At 43.4% G+C, this 26,768-nt stretch overlaps 2 protein-coding genes across 18 annotated transcripts in view; both read left to right on the top strand.

Moving 5' to 3' along the window:
• The first annotated feature begins 500 nt into the window (after positions 1-500).
• On the top strand, positions 501-6,179 carry LOC128072277 (dimethylaniline monooxygenase [N-oxide-forming] 2-like). 3 transcript variants are annotated; one of them, XM_052665903.1, is made up of 10 exons: positions 501-900; positions 1,560-1,697; positions 1,766-1,954; positions 2,291-2,453; positions 2,808-2,953; positions 3,653-3,852; positions 4,259-4,611; positions 4,804-4,873; positions 5,374-5,475; positions 5,572-5,685. In XM_052665903.1, exons 2-9 carry the CDS (start codon positions 1,566-1,568, stop codon positions 5,453-5,455), a joined length of 1,335 nt encoding a protein of 444 aa, XP_052521863.1. In that variant the 5' UTR covers positions 501-900; positions 1,560-1,565; the 3' UTR covers positions 5,456-5,475; positions 5,572-5,685. The 3 variants fall into 3 exon arrangements, with proteins under 3 accessions (XP_052521863.1, XP_052521864.1, XP_052521862.1); XM_052665902.1 differs by lacking the exons at positions 501-900; positions 5,374-5,475 and adding an exon at positions 997-1,050 and having other exon boundaries at positions 5,530-6,179; XM_052665904.1 differs by lacking the exons at positions 5,374-5,475; positions 5,572-5,685 and having other exon boundaries at positions 505-900; positions 4,804-5,367.
• A 330-nt stretch (positions 6,180-6,509) lies between these two features.
• PRRC2C (proline rich coiled-coil 2C) overlaps positions 6,510-26,768 on the top strand; it is a 69,366-nt gene continuing 49,107 nt past the window's right edge. For all 15 annotated transcript variants that reach the window (XM_052665810.1, XM_052665808.1, XM_052665820.1 and 12 more), the window contains exons 1-3: positions 6,510-6,650; positions 22,764-22,930; positions 23,959-24,136. In XM_052665810.1, the coding sequence (XP_052521770.1) occupies positions 22,816-22,930; positions 23,959-24,136 (293 nt within the window). In that variant the 5' untranslated portion in view covers positions 6,510-6,650; positions 22,764-22,815. The remainder of the gene's footprint in view (positions 6,651-22,763; positions 22,931-23,958; positions 24,137-26,768) is intronic.

The raw sequence follows: 26,768 nt of genomic DNA, 5'->3' as shown, positions 1-26,768 counted from the left end.
GTGTACCAGAGCCAGGATCACTCTGCATAAGCTGTGGTAGGCAAGATTTGGGCAAAGAAGCAGCCTCCCCAGTGCCTTTCCTAAGAGTGATCCAATTTTTGGGACACAACAGCAGTGAAGACGCAGAGCATCTGACCTCCATTTCCTCTGCCAACCCAGACTCATTCCTCCAACTCATTAAGGTTTGAGCTGTCCTTTGACAAAATCCTCAAAACTGACTATAGGGTGTACGTGGAAAACCTTGCCGCTTTCATTGGCACCAAGTCCAATATACTGCTTCTGACCAACCCTGTCTGTCCTTCTCCACCTTCCTTGGCCCCCGCATCTCCTACTGGTGGCAGTAGTGGGGCACGTGGGGATGTCTTCACTCACTGAGACAGCACCTTGCAGCCAACCAAGGCATGTGGCCCCAGCACCTCCTCCAGTGACAGTGGGTGACCTCTATTTGTGGAGATTTTATGTGCAGCATTCAGTAGTCCATACCCCCCCAAGCCAGCAGGCAGGCATAGGGAGCCTGGTGGCCCATTGCCCCACAGGTGCCCAGTGATGGGGCAGGATGCAGGGGTCCTCAGACACAGACACGACGCCAGTGTCATGAGTGGGAGTCCCTGCAAGCAAGCATGCTGCCTTGGGGATTAAGGTCCATGTCTTTGCTGTGCACGCTTTCAAGCACCGGCAGTGGAATGAGCATGGGTATAAAGGTCAGTGGTGCAGCAGTCCTGTGAGCAGGGCCAGGCAGAATTCCACTTCGCCCTTAAATCCATGCTTGGAGAAGCTCCAAGAAAAGATCGGATGAGCCCTAAGGAGAAAAGGCACAGTGAAAGCTTGCTCTGAATTCCTTTCTGGCTGCGTTTTGTGTGTTGTCGAGACAGCTGGCCAGCAGGACTGGTATCGGGGCGGGTGAGTTTGGGGGCTTTATGGAGATGGAGTGGTGACTGGCTTAAAGGCACACTCACTTTGCTATATGGGGTTTGCACCTGTTCCTGTGGCACAGAGCTGCAGCTGGATGAGAGCATCTGTGGGTGTATTCGAGTTCCTTGCTTCTCCCAGGTGATTTTCTCTGGATTTCTGCACTATTTTCCAGCTCCTATTTAAGTTAACTTAATCTTCGATTGTAAAATTGGTTGAAAGTAAGTTATAAATGAATCTTTCTTGAGACTGCAGGAGAAATGCTTGTTATCTAGTCAGAGTTTGCACAGACTCATTCTTTTCATTTCTCTGATTATGCTGGTTTCAGCGTAGCTCAGTTTACACAGCTGAGCTTGCACTTCCTCCCCTGAGCCCTGCCCCGCCTGGCTTTCTCGCCTTGCATGTTTTGTAATGCAAGCAGCACTTTCACAACACTGCGCTACTTCTGAATCGCTGCTCCATGCCCCCATCCCATCAGGCATCTTGGCAGTTTTTTTCCTAAAGCCTTTTTCTTTCCTATTTAATGGAAATTAAATACAAAAGCACAAAAACAAGCCATGGGGGTGGGAGGAAAAGTGCTGTGTTTTTGCTGATTCTGCACTCCTCGTTTCCTTGTCGGTCACTCTCTGTGCTCCCCTCGCTGCCAACAGGACACCATGGTGCACCGAGTGGCTGTAATCGGGGCAGGGATCAGCGGGCTGGTGGCCACCAAGTGCTGCCTGGATGAGGGTTTGGAGCCCACCTGCTTTGAGAGAAGCGAGGACATCGGGGGGCTGTGGCGCTTTGCAGTGAGTGAGCTCTGCTTGGTTTTCTCCTTCCCCTGTGCTCCCACAACAGCCCTGCTCGTTTCTCACAGGACAATGCAGACTGCGGGAGGCTCAGCGTGTACCGCTCCATCATCAGCAATACCTCCAAGGAGATGTCCTGCTTCAGTGACTTCCCCTTCCCGGAGGATTTCCCCTCTTTCCTTCCTCACAGCCTCTTCTTGGAGTATTTCCGCATGTACGCTCGGCACTTCCAGCTCCTGAGGCACATCCGCTTCAAGGTGAGCTGGGACCAAAAGCAGGACGGCCTGAGGGGCTGCAGGAGCTGCCATCAAATGGGTGGGACGGGACAATGAAGGGTGTGAAGTCCACAAGCCCTGCACGCTCTGGGCATCCTCAATGCAGCCTTTTTGGCTCTATCTTTTAAGTGAGGCTGCTTGAGCATGGACTGCCTTGTGCCCCCCATGCTGTGCCCCATGTGGGGGGAAGGTGTAGGTTTATTTTTGCAGTTCATACCTGAAAGGTACCCGAAGGCCTAGCAGCCCCAGCCCTTTGTGAACAGCACCTTTCTGAAACACAGCACAGTCTCTGATCCTTGCGTTATTGGGCTTTTCAAGACAACAGTTATCAGTGTGAGGAAGCGCCCGGATTTTGCCACCTCAGGCCAGTGGGATGTGATCACTGAGACAGAGGGCATCCAGGAGTCGCACATCTTTGATGCTGTCATGGTCTGCGCAGGAATCTTTCAGAAGCCCCACCTGCCGTTGGCTTCTTTCCCAGGTGAGTCCTGCCTCTGCAGTGGGGTGGGCTGGGGTTGTTCCTCTGCTCCACAAGGCTCACCAGCCAGGGCACCTGTGACTCTTGCCCCGTGAAAATGGATGCGAGCATATCCAGAAATGGATAAACCACCTCATGAAGATGCAACAGTGCTGTTCCATGAGGATTTTCTGAGCAGGATCATGACAAGGTTACTCAGAAAGGTGGGAGAAGGTGAAAGCATCGCCACTACTGGTGGAGCTGAGAGTTCTGTGGGCTTTGCAGCACTGGGCTTGGCTGCAAAGCAGCATGACCGGGTTTGGCATCAAGTCGGTGCAAATCTGTGGTGATAGGAGATGTTCCTCACCCTCTGCACAGGTATTGAGACCCGCTTCAGAGGTCAGTACTTTCACAGCCTGGAATACAGAGATGCAGCTGCTTTCCAGGGAAAGCGGGTCCTCGTGATTGGACTTGGGAACACTGCCTGTGATATTGCTGTGGATATGAGTCATGTTGCTGCAAAGGTACAGCATCACGGTGGGTGGGAGATGGGACAAGCAGGAGGGAGGTTAAAACCAGAGTTTCTCTCAAAGCCAAGGTTAGCAAGACCCACCACAGGGACACGTTTCCCTTTCCTTTGCGTGGTTCTTGACAAACCGCTTCCTGGCGTTAGGCACTTGCCTTCCCTTCAACCACTCACTCTCTGAGCGAGGCTTCATCACTGCTTTTCCACTTTACCGACACACAGCCAAGCTCTTCCTGTTCCCATATACCTCCCCAAAACTTTCTGCAAGCACACAGAAGATGCTAAAGCACCTTCTTGAACAGAAATATGAGACTGCTGCACCGCTGTTAGCAGCTATGTTGCACACCTTTGATTTCTTCTCTCTGTCCATCTTGCAAGTACAGCTCTATCTTCACCTCTCAGTACCCACAGAAACTCACAGTTTTGCTCCCCAAGCATTTCCTCTCACTTGCCCATTGGGTTTCTCAACAAACAAGCCTTAAATTGAGGCCAATTGAATGAGCTTTGCAATTTCTGGAGAATTTGGACTATCTGGGAACTTTGCAAAAGCCCGCCATGAACTGGTTGGTTCATCTGGACACCAGATGCCTTCATTGGGACCTTGCTCACAAGCACGGGAGTTGGGATTTGCTACATCAGGCAAAAATGGAAGTCAGGCTTCTGGGCACGAGGCCCTCAGGTCTGCCTTCTCTGCCAGGTATTTCTCAGTGCCAGGAGCAGCACGTGGGTGTTCAGCCGGGTGGCAAACGATGGCTTACCCTGGGACATGCTCAACACCACGCGCTTTAATCACTTTCTTGAATGGCTTCTCCCATCAGCCATCATGAAAAGGATCAAGATTTGGAAGATGAATTCATGGTTTAACCATGAGATCTACGGCTTGGCTTCTGCTAAAAGGTGGTTGTTCTGGTTTTGTTTTGTTTTGGTTTTTTTTTGTTAGAATGTATTTTTAATAGTGTGAAATCATCTTTCATTTCAAAGGATATTTGCAGAATAGCAAACCATCAGAGAGGATTTTTTTTTCCATTGATAATGCATTTAGTATGGCTTCACACTCTTGGTGCCTGTTTGCAGTCCTGTTGGGTTCTGGGAACTCAATATTGTCCATGTCCTAGTATCAACTCCACCCCACATCAGGGTGTTTTGCAATGGTTAATCAAGCCACAGGGGGCAGAGATCCAAACCCGAGGCACACACCCCTCACATCCCTCGTAAGCACCGCTTTCTTAGGAAAGGCCACAAAAGACATATTGCATCTCCCTTGGATGCTAACATTTCTCTCCTTTTTTTCTCCATGCGAAAGTTCCAATTTTAAATTCATTATCAATGAAGCGCTGCCAATTTGCATGCTCTCTGGAACCATTGTGCTGAAATCAAATGTGAAGGAGTTCACCGAAACTTCAGCCATTTTTGAAGATGGAACAACTGAAGAGAACATCGATGTGGTGATCTTTGCCACAGGCTACAATTTTTCATTTTCCTTTCTTGAAGAGTCAATTTGCAACCAACTCAAAAGTAATCATACCCTATATAAATGTGTCTTCCCACCCCAGCTGGAAAGGCCAACGCTAGCTGTCATCGGTTTGGTCCAGCTGACTGGCTCCGTGATGGTGGGAGCAGAAATCCAGGCTCGCTGGGTGACAGGAGTCTTTGCAGGTGAGAGAGGGACTGCAGGGATAGGGGAGGTGCTGAGGAGGGAGGACAGGTCTACTTGCTGCTCTTGGGACCATGCTGGGCATCACCGCATGCTTTTGGTGAAGGTACTGGGAGCATGGAATGGGAAGAATGACTACTAACTGCTCTGCTCATAGGTCTCTGCATGACTTCTGGTCTCTTTACTCTTCTCAGGCGCATACAAACTCCCTCCCAGCAGCAAGATGATGGCTGAAGTCTCGAAAAAACAGCTGCCAGTCAAAAGGTGTGTGATGCTCCTGTACTTGGGCTCATAGTGTGGGCATAGTGTGATATGCCTTTGCACTTCATAAGCAAATCAAGCTGAGAAAAGTTGGACCTCTCTCTTGCCAAACCCTTTCTGCTGATCCATGCTGAGCTCTGGGATGAAGCAAACCCTCAGCGATGTGGGGAGGAAGCAGCACAGCACCCATAACCTGCAGGTCCCTCTGTGGGTCCTGCACAACCCACCCTCTCTCACAGCACCTCTGCGTGGAGCTTTGTTTTCCTCTAGACAGAGGGTGCCATCTCGTGGCTTCTCCCTCCCCAGTCTAGGAAACGGGCAGCGTGGGCTGAAGGCCACATCCCATCCCCAAAGCCCACTGGAGCTTAGGGGCAGTTTCCTAGCTCAGGCCACTCTGTGGGTTGTGTTTCAGAGACCACAAGCAGGTTATGGAGACAGAGCCTCTTTCTTGTGCTAGGCCAGCTGTTGATAACCCTGCATAAAGGTTCTTTGGGTGCTCTTAGGTCCCTTCATGTCACCCTACAGCAGGGCAGCCTGAGGGAGCTCAGCCAGCTTGTGTTCCTTGCAACATGGTGGCTTTTGTGAGCCCAGAGCAGTGACCCAAGGTGGGAACATAACATGCTATTTGATTTTCTGTATTGATTTTATGCCCATGGAAGGGATGTGCCTGAGAAGCGGAACTTGATGTTGAATTTCATTAGTTACACCAGTGAGATTGCTTCGTGTGCCGGTGTGAAGCCCAGCGTGCTGCGGCTGCTCCTGACCGACCCTCGGCTGGCCCTGGCTGTCTTCTTCGGGCCCTGCACATCCTACCAGTACCGCCTGATGGGACGGGGGCAGTGGAGCGGGGCTAGGGCTGCCATCTTGACACAGTGGCAGCGGGTCTTGAAACCTTTGAGAACTCGGGTGTTGGAGGACAGCGCCTCCTCACGCTCCTGGCGCTGGCTGGGCCTCCTCGCCCTGCCTACAGCACTGGTGGTAGGGTTCCTCCTCTCCAAATATCCCAAGCTGGGGTGGGCTCCCCGGGCACGACTTATGTTCTAGAAGAGACCCTACAAAGACGGTGCCGTGCCGTGCCAACAGGGAGGTGTCTGTGGGTCCAGAGTGTGGGATCTCACTCAGTGTGGGTGGTATCTCTGACGCTATCTGTGGTTGAAATGCAGCAGGACAAGACTGTGGGGAGGTTGGGGATGAGGCCGAATGGCACGGGCCTCCTCAGCACTGCGGATTTGGGAACAGCAGTTGTGTTCATATGGAAACTTCTGGGAGGGGCTAGCCGGAAATAAACCTCAGCGAGCTTCTAACGGTGCTACGCATGGTGGGAGTCCACGTTTTTAGTAATGCGTTGACTAATCGGCGATGGGGGTTGGGGAAAGGCGAGGGGGACTCACAGCTTTGGGCCACGGCCCGGCGCCAGCCCACCCCGCGCACAGACAAGGGCTCGGGAGAGCAGAGGGCGCGCGAGCCACGCCTCCCGCTGGGGGAAGCCGCCACTTCCGACCGCTAGGGGGCGCTCGCGGGCTCCGCGCGCCTCCCGGACTGCGGCACGGCGTGGGGTCACGTGAGTGGCGGCGCGAGGGGTGGCGCGCGCGCGCGGCGCGGTGAGGTCAGACGTCGTTGGCGCCGGCTTGGCCGCCCGCCATCTTGGCCCCTGTGTGGAAGCGGCTGAGGCGCGGCGTCGCGGCGCCGGGAGCGGTAGCGGCCTCGCCGAATCCGGGAGCCCCGGGGAGCGTGGGGTGGGGGGGAGGCCGGAACGCCGGCCCGCCGCGCTGCGCGCCAGGTGAGAGCGACTGCTTCCCTTCTCCCGCGGCTCCTCGCCGGCCGGCGATGAGAAACCGGTGCCGGGAGGAGCGGGAGAGCGGCCTGCGCCGCATGGCCTCGGGCGGGGGCGGCTTCCGGCCGGCCTGGCGGCGGTGTTGAGCGGCCTGGCGGGGAGCGGGGTGCGCGCGGGGCCGCGGCCGGGTGGAGGAGAGGGAGAGAGCGGGAAGGAAGGAGGGAAGAAGGGAGGCGGCAGGGCGCCCTGGCCTGCGGCGGGCCGCGCTGCTGGGCCGCAACGCAGCGCATCGCCGTCTGCGGCCGGCCGCGCCCCGCAGCGGGCAAGGCGCCGGGCCTCGCCCCACGGCTGGGCTGCGGGGCCGCTTCCCGATCCACGGCTCCCCGTTTCTCATCCTTCTTCCCCGTTTCCCACCCCTTTCTTAATTTCTACCTTCGGTTCTATTCCTTCCCTTTCTCTCTGAACGTCTCTGTCCCTCTCTAGGGAGATTCCCGGCGTTCGTGTTCTCTTTGTGGCACTGATTCTTCCTCCCGAGATCCCCCGGGGGGAGTTTTTTTTTTCCTGCTGCACGCTGTGCGGCTTGATTTTCTAACTCTGAAATGTCCATCCACAGTTCTGGAGATGCACAGTAAAAGGCTGCTGCTGGGTTATGTCTCTTAGATGTGAGTGAAGCGCCTTTGGGAAAGGTATTGTGGCTTCTGCTCTCAGGAATGAGGTTTGTTGGAGTGGGGTGGAGAGGGCTGGGAGGGGGCTTAGCGATTAAATCATAGGCTGAGATGACATGGCTAAAATTCAGGTAGGTGGTCTGCAACGGGAGCCATCACATACAGATACAGATTGAAATTTTGAGGCTAGTTTCCAGCTCAGGCCCTCTTTATGGAGGAATCAGAGCATGCATGAGAGCCTGGTGCTGGGAGTTGTAGTGAATGCTGTGTGGTTTCTTTCCCTTTTGTGTCTTGGGCATGCGTTTTGTAAGCATGTCCCTTTGTAAAAGGTCTTGAACCCTTTCTCATTGGAAAAGGGCTGTTTTTTGTTATCGTTCTTTGGTTACTGGAGTCAACTGAGTGTACTAGTAGAAATAAGGATTATTTCAAGCAGAAGGAGTGTTGTTTTTTCTTCAATCGATTTGTTTCTTCTGCTGTGGGATATCAGGCCTACCCATTGTCTAGCCTTAAGAGCTGTGCTTGGACAAGAAACTGCATTTTAATGGGGGAGGAAATGGGACATGATCTCATCTGTCCATCAGGAAGAAACGAAAGGATGGCCTTATAATACTGAGTGCCAGGAGATGAATGGTTCTCAAATTCCTTTGAATCATAAAACCCAGAGAATTTTTCTTCATAATTAATATTGGGACCCTTCTCCAGGGTCTTCCCTGGGACTAAAGAACCTTTAAGTTTAGAGAGCTAAACTTAGAGTTCAATGGAGAGGCGTTTTGTCTCTCAGTATTGGGCTCAGTGTGTGAGGTTATGGCTGCTGTGATGCAGGTGTGTTAATAAAAGGTGGCCATGTGAGCTGAATTGGGAAGTGGCATAGGCCAGTGTTTGTGTACAGCCACCAGGACTGGTTCCTGTCACCTGGAACACCACCGTTCTATATATGTATTTTCTACATTAGGCCTTGCTTTGGTAAGTATTAGCTTGTAAAATGTGTGTAATCTTGGCTAGTCTTCTTCTGCAGATATTTTATGAATATCAACCTGTAGTTTCTTTACTTTTGTTTAGATTTAGGAGCCCTAATTTTCTGTAGAAAAACCTTTACAAATTGTTGCATCTGTTTACAGCTGTAACTTCCTTATTGCTGGAGTCCTTGTTTGATGGTACAGATTTATGGAATGCACTTTCTTTAGGTCTGTCTTTCTCAAATCCTCTAGTCTACCAGGGAAGGTTAAATGACCCACAAAGAAGAGGGAAAAGATGGTGCTTTCATCAAAAGATGAGAGAGCTCTCATTCAGGTTTTGTTCTTGTCTGAATGGATTTTTTAGATTAATAAAATGAAAGAATGTAAGGCAAAGCAGTGGATGTGTTGGTGGGTTGACTTGTGCCAGGCGTCCTGGGTTACACAAAGTGCAAGCCCCTTAGTCTGACGTATTTGCCTAGTCAGCTGTGGGAGTGATGGGAAAGTGGAGAGAGGGTGGAGAACAGCCTAAATACCATATAAGGGTGATGTGGATAAGAGGCTTAGATGTGGAAACAGAAAGGAAAAGGTAGCTCTCACAGGAGGATTAAACCCATGCACCGTGTACTCTTGCAAAGGAACAAACCCTTGTATAGTGCATTTTGGACAGTGATAGGACAAGGGGGTATGGTTTTAAACTGAGACAAGGGAGGTTTAGATTAGATATTAGGAGGAAGTTTTTCACACAGAGGGTGGTGATGCACTGGAACAGGTTGCCCAAGGAGGTTGTGGATGCTCCATCCCTGGAGGCATTCAAGGATGTGGCTCTGGGCAGCCTGGACTGGTGGTTGGCAACCCTGCGTATAGCAGGAGGTTGAAACTACATGTTCATTGTGGTCCTTTTCAGCCCAGGGCATTCTGTGATTCATTGGAGGTGGGAGTGAGGAAGACAGATGTTCCTGTAGTTATTGAAGGAAGAATGGGGCAGAGGCCAATTGTAGTAATGGAGGACATGAAGGGGGAAGAAAACCTCCGCCCTGAAAATGCAGCACCTTTGCACTAGTTGGGGATGGATGCTGGGCCTGTGATGACGGGACCACAAGTGGTATTTTACTGGTAGAACCAGTTGTTCATCTTCGGTAGTGAATTTTTTCTTCGCTCAGTTTCATGCCCTCGTTTGTGGGTTGTTGGTGGGTGTTTGGTTTTTTTTTTCAGGACTGGGTTTCACAAAACCTTGTGGAAACTTTCCATGGGTGAAAGCAGGTGTAAAAAGAAATGCTGAGATTGGTGTGAGGAGGCTGGGGAGATAATACAGTGTGCTCGTGTTTGTGGAATGCAGATGGGGTGGACAGAAGTCTTGGAAAAAGAAATGCATAAAGAGCAGAGGAAGATGAAGTCCTAATAAAAATCAGATGAAGACAGCTTTTATGTCTAGGAAGAACAGGCTAACAGAAATAGACTGTTTTTATTACAAATACCTCAGCCATTACATAACATTCTAACTAAACAGTAATGAACTAGACTATTACAGATTGCCCTGTATTAGAGTGAGAAGCTTTGTATCATTGTATTGTTTTCCTGTATCTGATAACATCTTGATTAATGATTGAATTAGAGTGCAGAATTGCATTGTGTATCTTCTATCTCAAGTATGATAGTGGTAATTTTTAACTGATGTGTTTTTGAAGATAACTTGAGCTACGTTTTCAGAGATTTGCAATGCCAGAGACAGAAATTACTGCATTTTACATTTGGGTACATCAGCTGTGAAAGTATTGGACCACCTGGTGTTGGGTAGCTGAGAGAAGATGATCTTAAATATCTCTTTAATTCAGTGTACAACTGACTTCTCAGTGACAGAGCAGAGTTACTCCATGTTTAGGTAGCTGGGATGTAAGTTGTAGCTCAGCATGCTCTGAGCAACCAAATGGATTTCTGTAGTAAAACTGCAGTGGCTAGGTTGCCCATTTTTTGCCACTGTTTGCTTCTGTTAGCAAACATCAAACTTCTCTGCTTAGAAAAGCAAACAGTTTCAGGCTGTCCTCATTCAATCACACAGGCAATTTCAGTTTATTTTTAGTATTAATGTTTCTGTAAGCACATGACCTTCATATTTCCCGATTTTTAGCTTGTAAGCTTTTAAAATTATAGATGTGCATTTAAACAGTATGTGCATACATATGGCTTCTTATTTTCAAATGAGACATTTGTGAGCTGTCTTTCTTTTTTCACCTTATTTAACTGCTTTCAATCTTCAGCCAAGGAGTCTGCAGGAGTCTTCATCCTTCCAGAAGAGTAACTTTGTTTCAGAAGCCAGTGGTATTTCTCTCAGCTTAAGACTTGATAAGATACAGGACTTGGGTGTTTCTTCCTTTTCAAAGTAACCATCTATCCCACTGAGAGACCTTGCTGTCTGGGGATCAGTGCACTGATGCTTTCATTTGGCTAAAACTAAATTTCTGTGTTTACAGGTCTTGTTTTATAATACTGTTAAAAACAGCTTGTGCTTCCTTTGCAAGTGTATCAGAATGTGTGTTTGTGTGTACATCAAAAATATTCTGCAGTAACAAATTTTCTTTTGCAATTAAGAATAAATACTCTGCAGGAAGAATGCATTCTATGAAGAGAAGCTTGCCTTTTTCTCATGGTATGGCTATGTGATTAATTTACTGGATTCACCGTGGTTAGAAAATGTTTTTTATGCCATGTATCAAGCATGGACAAAACTGTAGTATGCACTTAGCTGTGGATTCATCATAGTTTTTTAACTGTGGTTTTGACAGTGTACTGAGATTTCTTGACTGCTTTTAAAAGCAGAGCATCAAGAGATTGTGTCCGTTGTTTTTGGTAAACAAAGAACCAAGAGAAACTGAAAATATTTGGCTTAATCTGGTGTAATTGGACAGATGAAAGTTAGCTTTCATACTTAAATCAATTCTGTAATGATGAAAGTCCTATACATAAATTAGGTATGCTGACAAGACTTTTCTAATATTTTCTAATTTAGCTCATCATTTTTATTTTTCAGTAACGAATGTGGTCTAAAGCAGAGAGCTGAAGCTGACCCTTAATTAAGCAGCATTGTCCAGTCATTGGTGTGATTTTCACAGTTGCTTCTCTTACATAACGAGCATTGCTTTAGATACAGGATGGAGATGGTTTCTGCTTAAAGAAATTAGCATGTCGTCAGCAACCACCACATAAGCAGCGATGATGGGCATAAGAGGCTGCATGGTAATGAACTGGACCAGCCCAAGGCTTGTGAAGGAGCAGATTCTACATTTCTATGCACAGGAGTAAAGTTCTTTATTGGTGATGGAGAGTGGTAATCTGTGAGCATTTGGCATCCCTGACTCTGGCTGTCACAGTGGGAACTTGTCTTACACTGTCTTAAAGACAAGTAAGATGTAACATTTCCTAATACAGGGGAGAGATTGTGGTTTTAGCTATATAAATCAATTTAGAAGTATGGTGGGAATTACAGGCAGCACAGATTTGGAGTATTAAAGAAGGTGGGAATTTTTAAGGGTTGTGACAAAAAGCTTAAGACAGGTTTACTGACTAGAGTAACTGTTACTGAACTGTTTTTCATCATGCTAAGGATGTACAGAGCTCTGTATAAAATTTTATGTTCTGCAGATTCCTACTGTTAATGAGTTTCCTTCCATCTTGAGGTTGCCATCTTCAGTAACAAAGGTACTTGAGAATGTGAAGGGAAATATGTTGGAATTAGTAGCTAGAGAAGAGAAATTCGTTATGGCACATGTATTCTGGTGAGAAATAAAAATGGTCAAGATTTAGCCCCACTGTAGTTCTTGTGCACTTATAAAATATTCTGCAAGAGTTCATGACCATAATACTTTGCCTGAACACTGTTTCAAAGCATCTTATTGATTTCTGAAGTAAGGAGCCTTAAATGTAATGATCTGTTACTTAAAATTGATTTGTGGATGGAGACACTGAAAAAACGTTCTGCTTAAAAACTGGCAAATTTTTACTTATTTTCAGCTGGTGTCAGGGGGTTTTAAAGGTGTTGAGAGAAATAAATTCACTGCTGCAAGTGAACTGTGGTTCCTTGAGAGCAACACTGAAACTGAAAAGTGTTTCTTCCTCTATAGAAAAATGTTAATTGTTACAGTTGGACTTGGAAATTGTATCAAAGGGGGAAGAAATTGACATCTGGAAGAAAAGATTTTTAGTCTGGATTATCCACAGCAAGGAACAACTTGGCTTTACTTTTGTATTTTATCTATCCTGCCCTATTCTGCTGTCTGTTCAGTGAGTGGGAAGGGTAGGAAATATGTAGGAGGTCTCAGCTTTTAGAAATCACCACAAAGATTTTCTCATTTGAACCTAGGCAATAGTTGAGGCATACTGGAGAGGCAAAAGTGCCACGGGTTTAAATGGCGTTGATTCAGAGTCTGTAAGAAAGCACAGGGGTGCTTGCAGTAAGAGCGTTAGATCGAAGGGAGAAGAGGGAGTGGGAGAGAGATGGGTGACTTAAAAGGGCTTCTACTTCCACTCATTTAGGTGGAAGTTTAGAGAATCTGGTCTGTTGTCACGTACCTATTGAGATTATGTTTCACCAGCATCCTAAAAGGAGATATTTTGCACCTGACACTGTGGCTGACTTAAGGAGCTGACCCTTGTGCAGCCCGGCTCTTGTTTCAGGTAACTTATCCCAGCCGGGCGTCTGCACAGGAACGCATCCTGCATGCTGTTAAGTCTGCATCTGGAGTCAGAGCTGCTGAAGTGCAGCTGGAACAAAACCATGCCTTGCTTCTGTGTACGTTTAGAAATGTGAAGGAATCCAGTGACGTGTAGAGTACTTGTTCGTACCTTTTTACTGTAGGGTGCAGGCAGATTTTTTAAATTATTCTTGCAAATGGATCCTCAAACCCACCAATATCACCGGTTTTGCTTAACCTTTGTGGTTTTCCATACATTGAAATTTAAGCAGAGTGGGACTGAGCATCTGAGTGCTTTCAGCACTCGTTTGAATAATCACAGGGATGGCTGTCTATCATCAGCAGCATTGCTTCTCCAGCAGATCAGACGTGGGCTTCCCCTTTGTTCCTCTGTTATCAGACATGCTGTTCTCAGCAAGCAGAACAGTGCTGCTTGGGGTGCCACTGAGAAGGAGACTCCCCATGTTGCCTTTGCTATGCCTCAGGACAATGGGCATGCCAGGAGTTCTGCCTTCCCAGGCTTCTGCTGGATGCTGTGCTGTAGTTGAGCAAGAAACAAAGTGGTACTTGTGACAGCATGTTAAGTGCTGTTGTAATTTAACAGACCGTTGTGATCTTAAACATTAACAGATGCCTTTACAGAAAGCAGCTGTGGTCAGAATAAACTGACCTGGATTAGTTTGTGAGAAGCCTAGTGTACAGTTTAACTTTGTTTTTCAATTAAAAATAACTGATAGGTGAGACAGGTTGTGTTCATTCTCTTTATTGAGTGAAACTTGCTGCCTGCTTAACTACTACTTGAGTGCTGTTCTTTAATAGCAGGTATATGGATCGTTTCTGCAAGAATTTGTCTTATTTTGTTCACTTATCTTTTTCTCATATAGTCAGCAAATCAGTTCAAGGGCTTTGAAGTATTCTCATTCTTCTTAAATAATGGAAATTTCTTTAATAAACTCTTGAAAATCTTGAAAATAAAAATCTTATTTGGCATCTATGAGTTGAAAAGCTAGTTGGGTGAAAGCGCTCGCATTGTTCTGTTCCCAGAAGTAATGAGAATGCATCTCATTATGATGTTCTCCTTAATTGTATAGAAGCTGGTCTTACATTTTTTTTTTTTTCCTGGTCCTGGCTCCCTTCCAGCACTTCAGAAGCCCTGCTGCAATTAAAAATTTACAGTTTGAAAAAGTTCCTTAGCAAACTGCGTGAAACTGTGGAAGCAGAAATATGTCTCACAAAAAACGTGCTCTAACACTTAGTGGCAGAGAAAGAAAGATTTGTGAAGGTTAGTCAGGCTAATTAGGAGCACAGTAGCTTGCCTTAAAGTTGAACACGAAAGAGATTTTGGATCTTAGATTTACAGAAACGTACATTCTTCGTTAGAATATATTTGGTAATCCTGCAGAGCATTTAGATTATTCTAATTTATGTTTGAGGTTTATCAGAAAGAGGCAAGAATAGCTTAGTGGTGTTAGTGCCTGAGCTGCATGCTGTGCTGGTTCTGGCTTACGTGTGGCACGCGCTGTCAGTCTTCGCTGGAATCTCTTGAAATAACCTTCTGGCAAGAGAAGCTGCTTAAATGTACTTTGGTAATTTGGAAAAGTGGTGCTTGTAGGAGAACTGGTATTAATGCAGTACTTATTAATCGTTTTCATTTTTACTTGAGTTGTGCTGCTGATATTGCTTGAGTGGGGAAACAGGAAGGTGTGATTGGAAGTCTAAGAGTAGAATTTTTGGAAAAAATGTAGGTCCTGATTTTGTAGCCTTTGTCATTATTTAATTTCAAGTAAGTGTAAGAATTACCTTTGCTGCGTTTAGAAGTTCTGGAAATAGTTTTAGACGTGACAAGAGTGAGAGCTTTGGAGTTCTAAGTTTATCCTCTATTTGGGTTGAGGATGTGACATTTATTTATTTATTTATGTGATGTTGTTGATATGGTACTTGAACTCACTTAAAAAAAAAAAAAAAAATTGTACATGTGTCTTTAAAATAGAAATCTATTTTTTTTCCTATATAGAGAATTTAAATAGATCAGCACATAGACCAGAAAGAGTGAGAACTTCAGTGGAGAGACAGAGGAGTGTTACTCTGAGAAGATGTTTCCTTGCTGGTTTTAAACCACCCATACTGCTGCTGGTGAGCAGGGCTTTGTGCTCCAGGGTCCCCTCTCTGCCTGTTGCTTGGGAGCATCAATTGCTCTCTTAGGAGTCCCATTCTTTGGGGATTTTGCTGCTGCCTTCTTCCTTGTGGTGTTTGTTCTCTGCCAAGTGGCAATGCTACCTCCCAACAGCCTCCTTTTTCCTTAGGAGCTACAAAGTGTAAGTTGCTGGCTGCTGGTATGTTTCGGGAATGGGAACAGGGAAACACAAGAAGTTACTGGACAGTCTGAGCTAGTTTGATTCATAGGGTGAGATCTGAAGTCTTCATTCTGTTCATGTAAGAACTCACTTCCTATTATGGTCAGTAGAAATTAGATGCCTAAAGGTATTTGGAAGATCATGGCTTTCATGTGAAATTTAAGCAGAAATTTAATTTTATATTAGTATTAAATCTTCTGGAGTACTGTGTCCAGATCTGGAGCCACCAGTACAAGAAAGACAGAGAGCTGTTGGAGAGGGTCCAGAGGAGGGCCATGAAGATGATCAGGGGACTGGAGCAGCTCCCCTGCAAAGACAGGCTGAGGGAGCTGGGCTTGTTCAGCCTGGAGAAAAGAAGGCTGTGGGGTGACCTCATTGCAGCCTTTCAGTACCTCAAGGGAGCCTAGAAACAAGGGGAGTCAACTCTTTGAAAGGGCAGATAACTGCAGGACGAGGGGAAATGGTTTTAAGTTGAGGGAGGGGAGATTTAGATTGGATGTCAGGAGGAAGTTCTTTACCATGGCAGTGGTGAGGTGCTGGAACAGCTGCCCAGAGAGGCTGGGGATGCCCAGTTCCTGGAGGTGCTGTCCTAGACCAGGTTGGATGGGGCCCTGGGCAGCCTGGTCTAGTATGAAATGGGGAGGCTGGTGGCCCTGTGTGTGGTGGGGGATTGGAGCTTCATGATCCTTGAGGTCCCTTCCAACTCTGGCCATTCTGTGATTCTGTATGTAGAATAGGTAAAATCTGAATAAATTTTTAGTGAGATGCTTAACTTCAGGATTTTGGTCATGAGAATGGTTGCATTCATTTTTTAGCACCTCTTCACATTATCTCCTTCCTTTTAGAAAGTATTGTGCTTATGAACAGCATCTTATATTAACACAGAAAAAAAGCGATGTAATTATTGAAAATACTGAAACCCAAAGGTAATAGTATTGCTTTAAGTAATATTTAGATAGTGTTTGTTAAAATAATGAACAGCTTCATTCTTTGAACTTTGAACATGCACAAAATTATCCTAAACTAAACAAAATGAAAACTGTCCCTTTTCCTTTCTTTTCCCAGCTATCTTAAGCAGCTGTACTGGCACCATTCTGCCCATGAGGGGGCAAGACCATGAACTCTCCATGCCCTGGGTAAAATTCAGAAGGAGAAGAGTTCATGAAGAGTACAAGTATTATTAATTACCTTAGCTAAACAAAATAGCCAGGTGATACATGGAAATATTTGATGTGGCTCTGACAGTTTTATTAAGTGAGTTGTTCATGCACATACTGTTAAATATTTATTCAGATCTGTGAACAGAGACAGACTGGGAGTTTGCATGGCTTCCATCATTTCTATCTTTGTCTTTTGACTCCAGCCAGCTCTCTTAACTCATTTTTCCTTTTGTTCTCGAGAATACTCTGAAAAAAAGAAGTAGAAATAATTTTGTTTGAATCCCTTCTAGCCTTTCTCTGCTGCAGGATGTGTCCTGACAGTGTATTTTAAAAAGTGTTAGTCACTTCTGCTAGTGCCATCTTATATTTGAGAGAGCCTAATGAAAGTTCCCTTCATACTTGTGGCTTGTTGCAAGCTGTGCTGTTGTAAGGCCATGTTCAAGGTGACGCTGTTTCTCACAAGACTGTTCAACAAGCTGCCCTGCAGTTTAAGGCTGCAGAAGTTTTACTTGCTCTACAGATCTCTAGTTTGAACTAACACACGATTTGCAGAACACTTGGTTATTGCATGCGGTTTTTGTAAGTGGCTCATTTTGGTTTTCGTTGCTTGTTGTAGTAGCTCTGTTTTAAAATGTAGATCTTTGCCTCAAAACTGATGCAGGCATATTTGTGGATGCTCCTTTCTGGCGTCTGCAGACTGCATTTTTATAAGATGCATAAGATGGGGTGATGTCCTCAAGTGACTGTCTGCTGTCATGGACTGTTTTCCACCCAGCTCATAGCTTGTTTTGGTCTTTTTTTTCTCCCCAAAACATTAATAGGCTTAGAAGGCAAGTAATTTGAAGCAAAGCCTGTTTGGTTTCAACTTCATCTTACAGAATGCTTTGGTTCTAAGGAGAACAACTCCTTGATTTTTCCATTTGAGGGTCATTTGCAGTACTTCTCTCCAGCGTGCCCAGTGCTTAGGAGATTGACCTGTGCTGCAGTTCTTCCTCAGGGATGGTGGGTGCAGAAGAGATGGTATTTAAAGGCTTTTCTTTTGTACTTGGACACTAACTCTTGTGACCCTTATGTTGTGCACTCTTCAGGCTTGATTGAAAACCAGGGAGCCCAAAATCTAGATGTGTGGAAGAGAAGTGAGGATGGAATTATTCACCTGGCTTTCAAAATACATAAAATTTAATCTGGATGTTCAAGAGTGGGTTGTAATGAGATCTACCTAGAACTCTCTGAAGGTCTGCAGAGCTGCTGTAGTAGTAGATAACAGATCTATGTAGTTTGTCTGAAGCACATTAAATAGAAGCTTGAAAGTCCCTGAAATCCTTACAGTAATTTTCAGCCTGCTTAACAATGATCTACTTGACAGTGATTGCTGCTGCAAAATATCCTTTTAAAAAAAAAAATCCTGACCTCAGAGACTGTTCTATTAGATGCTTTGATTTGACAGAGCGTTTTGCTACTCAGGTTATTAGGGAGGTTTTGTGGCTTATTTTCTTGTCATTTCAAGCTGCCTGATGCTGAAGCTATAAGGAGTTCTTTGTTCTGGCCATTTATCCCACTATATTGCTGTGTTGTTTTTTTTTTTTAATAGAAATTGCTCCTGCAAACTGTAGTCCCAGAATGATGCTTTGGGCACTAGAAAGTTGTAAGTATAAGGGCAGCAATAAGGGGTTTCTAGAGAATGTGTGGTGTTCATTAACGTGTTGTATGTCAGAGAGGTGAAGTCGGTATGTTTAGTTGCAGTACCATTCATCATTTGTGTGCAACCTTCTTTTTGTGCAAAACCATATCATCGCTAATTACACAACAGTGTTCATTTGTAAAATAATATGATCCTTTTACATAATATGCTATGGATAAGGCACAAGGAAAGCTTTCTTAGGTTCCTGGTTGCATGGAATCCAGCATGCTTTGTTGTCCTGTTTTGAATTGATTTGACTTTGCTCTACACGATGGTGGTGACTGTTTTTTAGGATAGCCTGTAAATATTCAAAACTTACTGTCTACTTGTGGATAATGCTTGGGTTTTACTCTTGTGAGGCAACTGCCTTGAAATGAAATCCTTTCTTTCTAGCTGAAGTTTCTGATGTCATGTTATCTGGGGTATCAAGTGCAAACCTTATTGAGATATCAGGAATGCTTTTTCAAAATTAGTAACACTGAATTTGGGAAATCTGCTTCTCAATATCCATTCAGCATATGGCAAGAAAGCTCTGTTGTTTTTTTTTCCATTGTTTTTTTTTTTTAGTTTCAAAACTTAGAAGAATCACATTCTTTAGTGTGCCCAAAATAGAGCTATTCTGAAAAAGAAAGTGGAGTTAAAAACAGATTCAAAATTTGTATGTGATGACAAATTTGTACGTGAGGCTTTTTGCTCTTTAACTACTTTTTAGTGTGCTTAAAATTAGGGTAAGATGTTATGAAATGTCTTTGTGGATTTGTTTCTTGTTTTCTGGTTTGAGAGGTGCTAATGTGTCCTGGTTATGAAAAAACTTTCATATCACGTTGGTTTTTTTGTTGTCTTTTTAAAGTTTCCCACTTCACAGATGGTTATTTGAGGCACTGAGAATTTCAGTTCCTAGGAAATACACAGCAGGTTTGTCTTGAATTATGTGCCTCATCTTATGTCATTGCAGCTCATCCTCTCCAGTTCAGCCAAAATACATCTTTGGAGTTGAAGCGATGGGATGAGCTACTCTGAGTTAAACAGGGAATGTGGGAATGATGCTGCTGTGTAGTTAACATTTTTGAAACTTCTAAATTATGTAAAGTTTAGGTACGAATAGCCTGCTGTAAGTGACTGAATGCATGAAGGCTGAACTGAGGAGGATATCCTAAGCTGATTGGACTGTGTAAAAGATAAGTGTAATTTAAAAAAATAAAGCTAAGGAGGTCTTTTGCCATGTTATGCTTTTGTTGAAACAACAACCAAAACAAACAAGAAACAAAAAAGACTTTGCTTAGAAGTTTACAAGTGGATTGTATAAAGTACAGTTGAGATGTTTTCATGCAGCCACCTGTGCTTACCTCAGCTAGAATGGGATGCCTGGGAAATAGAGAGAATAGTAATCTTTCAAAACTGAGGAATGGTGTGCGTTGTGCCTCAGATATGTACAGAAACAGGTTCCTCTGGAGCCTATAACAAAGAAAATGAAGTTATTTCCCACGGCAGTAGTAAGAGTTGATCTACATTTTGCCAGGAACTTTTTACTTGAAGCTTTACATAGCTCTGTTCCCTTTTTCCAGAGATAACAAAATGTCACAACTTAGGCAAAATGCTTTTCTGTATTCAAATGGAATTTTGTGAAACGGTTTTTTTTTTTTTTTTTTGTGCATGTGTGTAATAAAACAATAAAACACTGACGTGGATGTGGTAGAAGAGAGAGAAGGAAACCAGGCAACAGCTGCTGCTGAGTTATGATGCGAGATGTTTTAAACTCCTTACCATTCCACTCCTAGAAAAGTGACCTCAGAAATCTTCTCTTCCTTGTTTAATCACAGAAGAACACTTTCCCAAAGTGGAAATAAGATTGTTCCTGATATGCAGTTTATCCTTATCAAAAACTTTATCAAATGTACAGAGATGTGAATCATCATTATTCCAAACAACTAATTTGGGGGGAATCTGAAGTGATGAGGAGAATGAGGAGCTTGGTGGAAAAGGTCTGTGTGGAGTGGGAAATTTTGCTGTTTGTTTTCTGTTAATGTTTTAGAAATAGGGTTCTGCAGTCACAGTCCCTGAGAACACATACTGCATTCAATTTGTTATTCTACTGACTGTAAATATCTCAGAGGGCAGGAGAAAATGTTCCTTAATAGTGGGTTTCAGGAAATCAGGAGTTCTGAATGTAATGATGGCTGCTTACTGTGCTGATTTCTGTACGTGTGCTTGAGGTCACTGCAGGATCTAAATAAGTCAGTGGATTGCAGTCTGAAAAAAGACTCATACAGAAATTACAGTAATAATTTTAATATGCAGATCTTAAGGCTACAGCAAAGGTCAGTTGTGTTATTTGGTAACGTTACTAAGTGTCCAAAGGGTAATCTTTGCTCCAGAGTTTGGGAGCACTGGCCCTCCTTTAATTATCCACGGAGTAACTGTAGTCCTTAAAAATCAGTCACTGATTTGCGTAAGTTTGTTCATAGTGCACTAAGCCCTGCCAGCTGCTGGTTTTGCTTGCACTGCTGCCTGTCCTTCTGTTTGCTGTCATGGTAATGATTTCATTCTTGGAAGTGTTTTTTTTTATGTTGCTGCTGTTCAGAGCTGTACAGCTGTTGTCGTGCTCTTGCTTTTAAAGCTTTGATTAACAGAGTTCAAACTCACCACTACCTTACTGGTATTAAAAAATATATCAATACTAGGGAAAATTTAGTATCAGTTAGCGAGTCTGGTGCTTGCCAACCAAAAGCATAATTGTATGTACAAGTGTCTTATAGATGGTACTAAAGAGGGAATGATTGTGATTTTCCTGTATAAGAATGCAGTAGGTACAAGTGAAGCTGGAGTGAAAAGGCACAGAACTTGGACAGGGACATGGGCTGGAATTTTATTTCATCTGGCTTTATTATATGGCTTGGAACCAGACACTTATAACTGTAATTAGATGGCACTAGGGTGCTAATTCAGTATATGACATGGAAGATATGCTTGTAAAGAGACAGAGGCCTTTCAAAGGGAATGTTTGTCACCCTTCACTTAAATACCTGCTCTAAAGTCTAATTTTACCAGTATATCTTGTCTGTCAACCAGTATCAGATTTAAATTCACTTAAGTGTGAATGTATTAACTGGCCTGGTTTGAAAGAAGACTGTTTGCAGTGCTTCATCTACTTCCTGCAAAGCAGATCCCTGAGGAACGTGCAATTTTAAATAGTTCTATTGTTTTTCAAGTTTCTGGATGGTAGGAGGATGCTGACCAGTCTAGCAAAAAACAAATCTGGGAGTTGCTTCCTCCTTGTGAGAGTGCAAAATGCATTTCCATAACCACGTGTGGCCCAGTATGAAGCTGAAGACTGTCCCCTTTGTAGGAGTCTGCACGTGCTCTAATGGAATAGCATTTGGCCCAAGTCCTGCTGAAGCCGAACACCACGCTAAGGCTGTTCACATCTCCATTTCTTCATCTTCTTGTTGGTGGCTTGTAAACGGAGGTAGAAGGCAGGGCAGGGTGGGAATGTTATCCTATATGAGACTTCCTTGATCTTTTGCCATTGGTTTATGTCATCATGACCAACTAAGTATTCTATTTCAGCTATTTATCTGTGCAGTCTCTTCATAATACGCGAGTGCCTTACGTGCAAATTGAGTTTCTCCTGAAGGTCTTTTGAGACTGTGAGTTTGACCATGAAGTTGGTTGATCACTGAGGAGTTTGAGCAGATTGGACAGCTCTGTCTTGCTTCTTGCTGGCTGGTCCTAGAGTGAAATGCAAGAGTATTTGAGCGCCTATAGCTTCTGGAATCGAAGTGGGAGTGTGTGAAAAATGGTTATTCTAGTGGCTGTAGTGTTGTTTTTGTTTTTTATTTTTCCAGTAGTGTTAAAATTTAAACAGAATATTATTGTCTAGTCCATTTACGAATGCTCATTTGTGTTCCTAGCTGATGGTGAGCAGAAACTCTGGCAAGTTCCTTCTAAGAACAAGAGAAACATCAGTGATAATTACTGGGTGGTTCTTCTCAAGATCTGCTACTGTAGGGGAAGAAGGGAGGAGAGAAGGCCTTCTCTAGCAGCCCTGTGATTCACAGTTGCAAGAATAGCATAGCTTTTAGTTCAAAGAATTACTTGCTATATGTCTGAACGTATCATATTTCTAGTTTTGATAAGCTTCAGATTTGGTTGTATTTCACTTCTCTAGCTGCTGAGTTTATGGTGGTTTTAATTGGAAAAAGTAAATTCCAGAAATAATGTGTTGCAGTTTGTGCTATCTGAGCACTTGGCTGCAGGAGGGGATGAGGTCATCGTGCTCCCCCAGTGGGAAACTGGTTGCTGATGGAAACTCTGCTTGTTTTTTTGTTGTTGTTGTTGTTTGGTTTTTTTTTGGTTATAAATTGAGATTATAGACAATACTTAACATTTTCAGAGTTTGATGCTGTTCGAATGCTGACCCTCCTGATTTTGTGATGGCATATTGTTTCATAATGTAAGCTGTTCCTCGGTCTACTATATTCTAATGCATCTGCAGTTTGCTTAAATGAAGTAATGCGTAATAGTATTAAATATGCTGTAAAGTTTCATTTTATGACCACTGTTTTAAGTCCTGGCTTACATTCAAGTTGATTTATTCTTCTGGTGTTGTTGTTTTCAGGCTGATTAGAGGAGTGAGCGGGCGGTACCAGACTCGATGAGTTTCCATCGACATGTCGGAAAAGTCAGGCCAGAGTACAAAAGCAAAGGATGGAAAAACCAAGTATGCAACGCTCAGTCTCTTTAATACTTACAAGGGAAAGTCACTGGAAACTCAGAAAACCACAGGTAAATTAAACTGATTTCGTTTATGTGTTTCTTTTCATCTTCACTGTTGTACAGCTAATTAGGAGGGCAGTACGATCGTTAACCACAGCAAGGCTTTTAAGCTGCTTTATATAACAGCTAACTGGAAGGATTGTGGAAAAACAGTTTTGATTCCACTTGCTGGTTACCTGTAAACTTCAAGTTCAGGGAACAACAGCATTTTCAGTTCAGTAGCATGCAAGTAAATAACAGTTTTATGGCTGCAGTTTCCATCTGTTATCAGTGTATGACGCACCATCCCCCAGCTGTGCTTTTTGGTGTATTTCTGAAGAAAACAGCACTTATGTCATTTGAGTATATTTTGAGATCTTTAGTGTATACATTGGCTCCTTAAGTTTACTGTAATGTGATGTTCAGAGGTTGAAAATGAAATGCTTGTGATTATAGAACATACTTAGCAGAGAATCTTGTTCATCTGAACTTATAAATTGGTGGTTGAATGTCCAGTGCTGTGTGTTGGCTTCATACTGCTTTCGTAATTGTGATCTGGAGTAAACAAACTGTGTAGGAATGCTTTTGTATGAGCAGCATCTGCCAACTGGGACTGGCAGAAAAAATGAGATGATCCTGTGTGGGTATTGCTGGACCCATTAAAGCATGATAAACTTCTCAGAAGAGCAAGAAAATAATGGTTGACAACCATGTCCTGAAAGTAGCAAGGCGTCGATGTCATACCTAAAATGTCTTCTCCAACGTTCTGTGAGAGAACATTGAGCACAATGGCAGAGTGAACTGACTTGCTTTTTTGCTTCTGGAATAAGTTAACCATAGTGACTCAGTATTCAAAGCACTCAAGTTCTCCTGAATCAAGTTTTTATAATTCAATTTTTTCATTGTTTAATTAAAAGAAAAGGGAAATTCTAGTTCTTATATTCTTAGATTTTCTTTTTTTTTTTTTTAACAAGCATTTTCACTGATTTGTGCAGCTTTGCAGGAACTCTGCCTGCTAATCAGCACTGCTAACTTGCACTTTCTGTTCTGGCATGCAGTTGCCACACGCCATGGATTACAGAGTCTTGGAAAAGTTGCTATTTCAAGGAGGATGCCTCCCCCAGCTAACCTCCCTAGTCTCAAAGCAGAAAACAAAGGCAACGATCCCAATGTGAACATTGTGCCTAAGGACGGCACAGGATGGGCTTCAAAACAAGAACAGCACGAAGAAGAGAAGTAAGTGACCAATGAAATCAGGGTTGTTTGGCTGTAACATTTCTCTCAAGTTTTCCAAAACTTGCAGAGGATAGGAAGTGGGAAGGAACTGGTTAGGCTTAGAAGTCTTCAAGAGAGGTACTAGAGGGGAAATAGCACCTCAAAAATTAACATTATTAATTTTTGTAAGGAATAATCTTGCTGTTGGGGGAATGGGAGAGAAAGAACAGCAAGAAAAAGAAAATAACAAAAATGCCACTTAGGTTGAAGGCAGTATGTTTATAAATCTGATGTAAGAGGGCACCTGATATGGCTACCTTTTCTTTAAGTCTTGGTGGCTTCTTACATGAAATCCTGTGGTATGTTCTTGTAAAAATTGGTGTAATCACTTTAAAATCCTTACGAAGCTAAGAGAAATCCTTGAGAACATGGCAGCTAAGTTTAATTTTAACCTGACAATTTGTGTGTATACAAAAAACCTGTTTGATTTTAGTGTGGTTTTCCAGATGTATGTTGGGAAAAGCTTAAAAACTCTTAATTTTGTATATATTAGTTTGACTCTTCTACTTTTCCTATCTGTTCAAACTACGTGCACTTCAATTGGTTTGATTAGTATGCCATAAATTCCAGAGGCTTCTCACGGAAGTTTTCTGCTACAGACTTCACAATATTGTTTCATGCTGCCCAGATATGTGATACAAACAAAACAGGCATGGGAATAGTGCTGGCTCACTGCTGTATATTGCATGCAGTTTAATTGCCTGTTCTCAGTACAAGTCATCAGCTGAGTTTGTTTCATACTTGTGAGGGACATCTGACAGCAACCTCTGAAGAAAATAGACTTAAGTGTTCCAATAATACAATTAGAAAAAGTTTTAAAGCAAAATTTATTGTCATGAAAGCTTAAAATAGGATGTGCTTCACACCACAGAAGTGGAAGTGGCTTTTAAGTGTTTATTCTTTGACGTACGATTTGTTCTGGAAAAGATTTGAAATAGAGGCACTAATTTAAAGATGCAAGAAGAAGTATCAGCAGTCTCTTTGCTCGATATCGATCCATTTGCTTGGTAGAAATGCAGCTAACTGTGGTTGTGGTTAGTTAAAGGCTGCAGCTGATGCCTTCATGACTTGATGGGGCTTTGCTGCTTCTTGTGGTGATGCTGCTGTGTTGTCATCTACTCCTGTGTAAGCAAGAGATGACTGAAGATTTTCTTCCCCTTTGTGCTGTTACTTTATTTCGTCCCATATACTTCTCTACATCTAGATGTCAATTTTAACATCTCTGTGAAAAACTTAGACTTCAAGGGTTCACTTTAATGTTTAGCTTTTATCTTAGGTTAGTGAAACTGCAAATCTACAATATTCTGCCCAGTGTTTTGTATGGTAGTTCCTGTGCCCCAGAGGTCATTTCCATTTGATCTAGTTAAGTTGGGTGTTGAGCTCAATGGCTTCTTTAATAAAAACACACTTCCATCTGCACCTTTCCATTGCCTGCTACATCTGCTAGAAGTATGTTCCAGTAGTTGATTGTGTTTCTAACTAAATAGCTGTCCCTCATCTTCAACTGCTATAATTCCCCAATTTTCAATGTTTTTATAAATGTTTAAATGCTTACTTCAAGTATAAATCTTTTTTTTTTTTTTTTTTTTTTTTTTTCCTATTGTATCACTGCTTTGGAGTTCACAGGAGTTGCTTCCTGTGTGTACTTCATTGCTATTCCAAATTGTCACTGAATGGCCAGTTAGGCAAGTAACAGTAGTTGCATTTGCCTGTTCAATATAGGAGTCTATGTCAGTCAGTGTATGCTTCTGCAAGTACAATGAAATACATTTATTTTTTTTAATGATAGAATGACCCAAGTTGTTTTGTCCTTCCAGATGTTGGCATCTGCCATTCTGTCCTTATCTAGCACATATTCCTGCTAGCAGTGGCACTGTATAGTGCTTTGGGCTGACCACTGCATGATTACTCAGATTATTTGAAGCATTTACACTTGTTTTTTGAAACATTATGCAGTGGAATTTAGCTGCTGTTTAAGAGGCTAAGTGTGTAACGTTTGTAGAGAGAACTACAGAATCTGTTGTTTTCAGAGAAGGCTGTTTGTGGATGGCAAGTTGCTGTTATCCTTTATAGGAAGCAAAATAATCCTCAAGGTCTGTGGTGCAAACTTAAAAATAAATAAATAAAAATTCCAGCCTGTTTTTCACTGGTTCTCTTCACTGGGTTAATAAAGTGGTTCCAGACTGTTAGACTTCCCCTCTGGAGGACAAAAAAAAAAAAAAGATGCTAGGGAGCTGGAGGTCTTGCAGACTCTGATGCTTTGGAGTCTTCAGTTATTTATATATGCAGGTTTCAGAAATGTCCAGATTAAAAATATCTTCCCTTAGAATGCAGTCACTTTTTAGATTGGACAGAAAGACAGAATTATTTTAAATGTCTCAGACTGCATTTGATCTTCATAAAGGTAAATTTTCCCGTTCTGATTCCTGGTGCCCATAAATTTTTTCATGGTTTCTCAGGCCTTATCAGTTCCTGTACGTAGTAATTTCTGACATACGTACTTGTCTTTCCCCCCATTCATGGTGATCTTTTCTTAAAGTGCTTTTTATACCCAGCCCAGGAGCATTACTCAGAATTATTCCCTTCCATGGTT

The sequence above is a fragment of the Tympanuchus pallidicinctus genome, unplaced genomic scaffold (genome assembly GCF_026119805.1).
Source record: "Tympanuchus pallidicinctus isolate F22 unplaced genomic scaffold, pur_lepc_1.0 scaffold7, whole genome shotgun sequence".
Taxonomy (NCBI): domain Eukaryota; kingdom Metazoa; phylum Chordata; class Aves; order Galliformes; family Phasianidae; genus Tympanuchus; species Tympanuchus pallidicinctus.
Note: the sequence above shows the minus strand (reverse complement) of the source record. Positions and strands in the feature narration are given on the sequence as shown.

Coding starts and splice junctions, on each gene's coding strand:
- LOC128072277 (XM_052665902.1), top strand. CDS start 1,566: ATGGTGCACCGAGTGGCTGTAATCGGGGCAGGGATCAGCGGGCTGGTG. Junction 2,454..2,807: donor GCCGTTGGCTTCTTTCCCAG/GTGAGTCCTGCC, acceptor CCCTCTGCACAG/GTATTGAGACCCGCTTCAGA. Junction 2,954..3,652: donor TGAGTCATGTTGCTGCAAAG/GTACAGCATCAC, acceptor CTTCTCTGCCAG/GTATTTCTCAGTGCCAGGAG.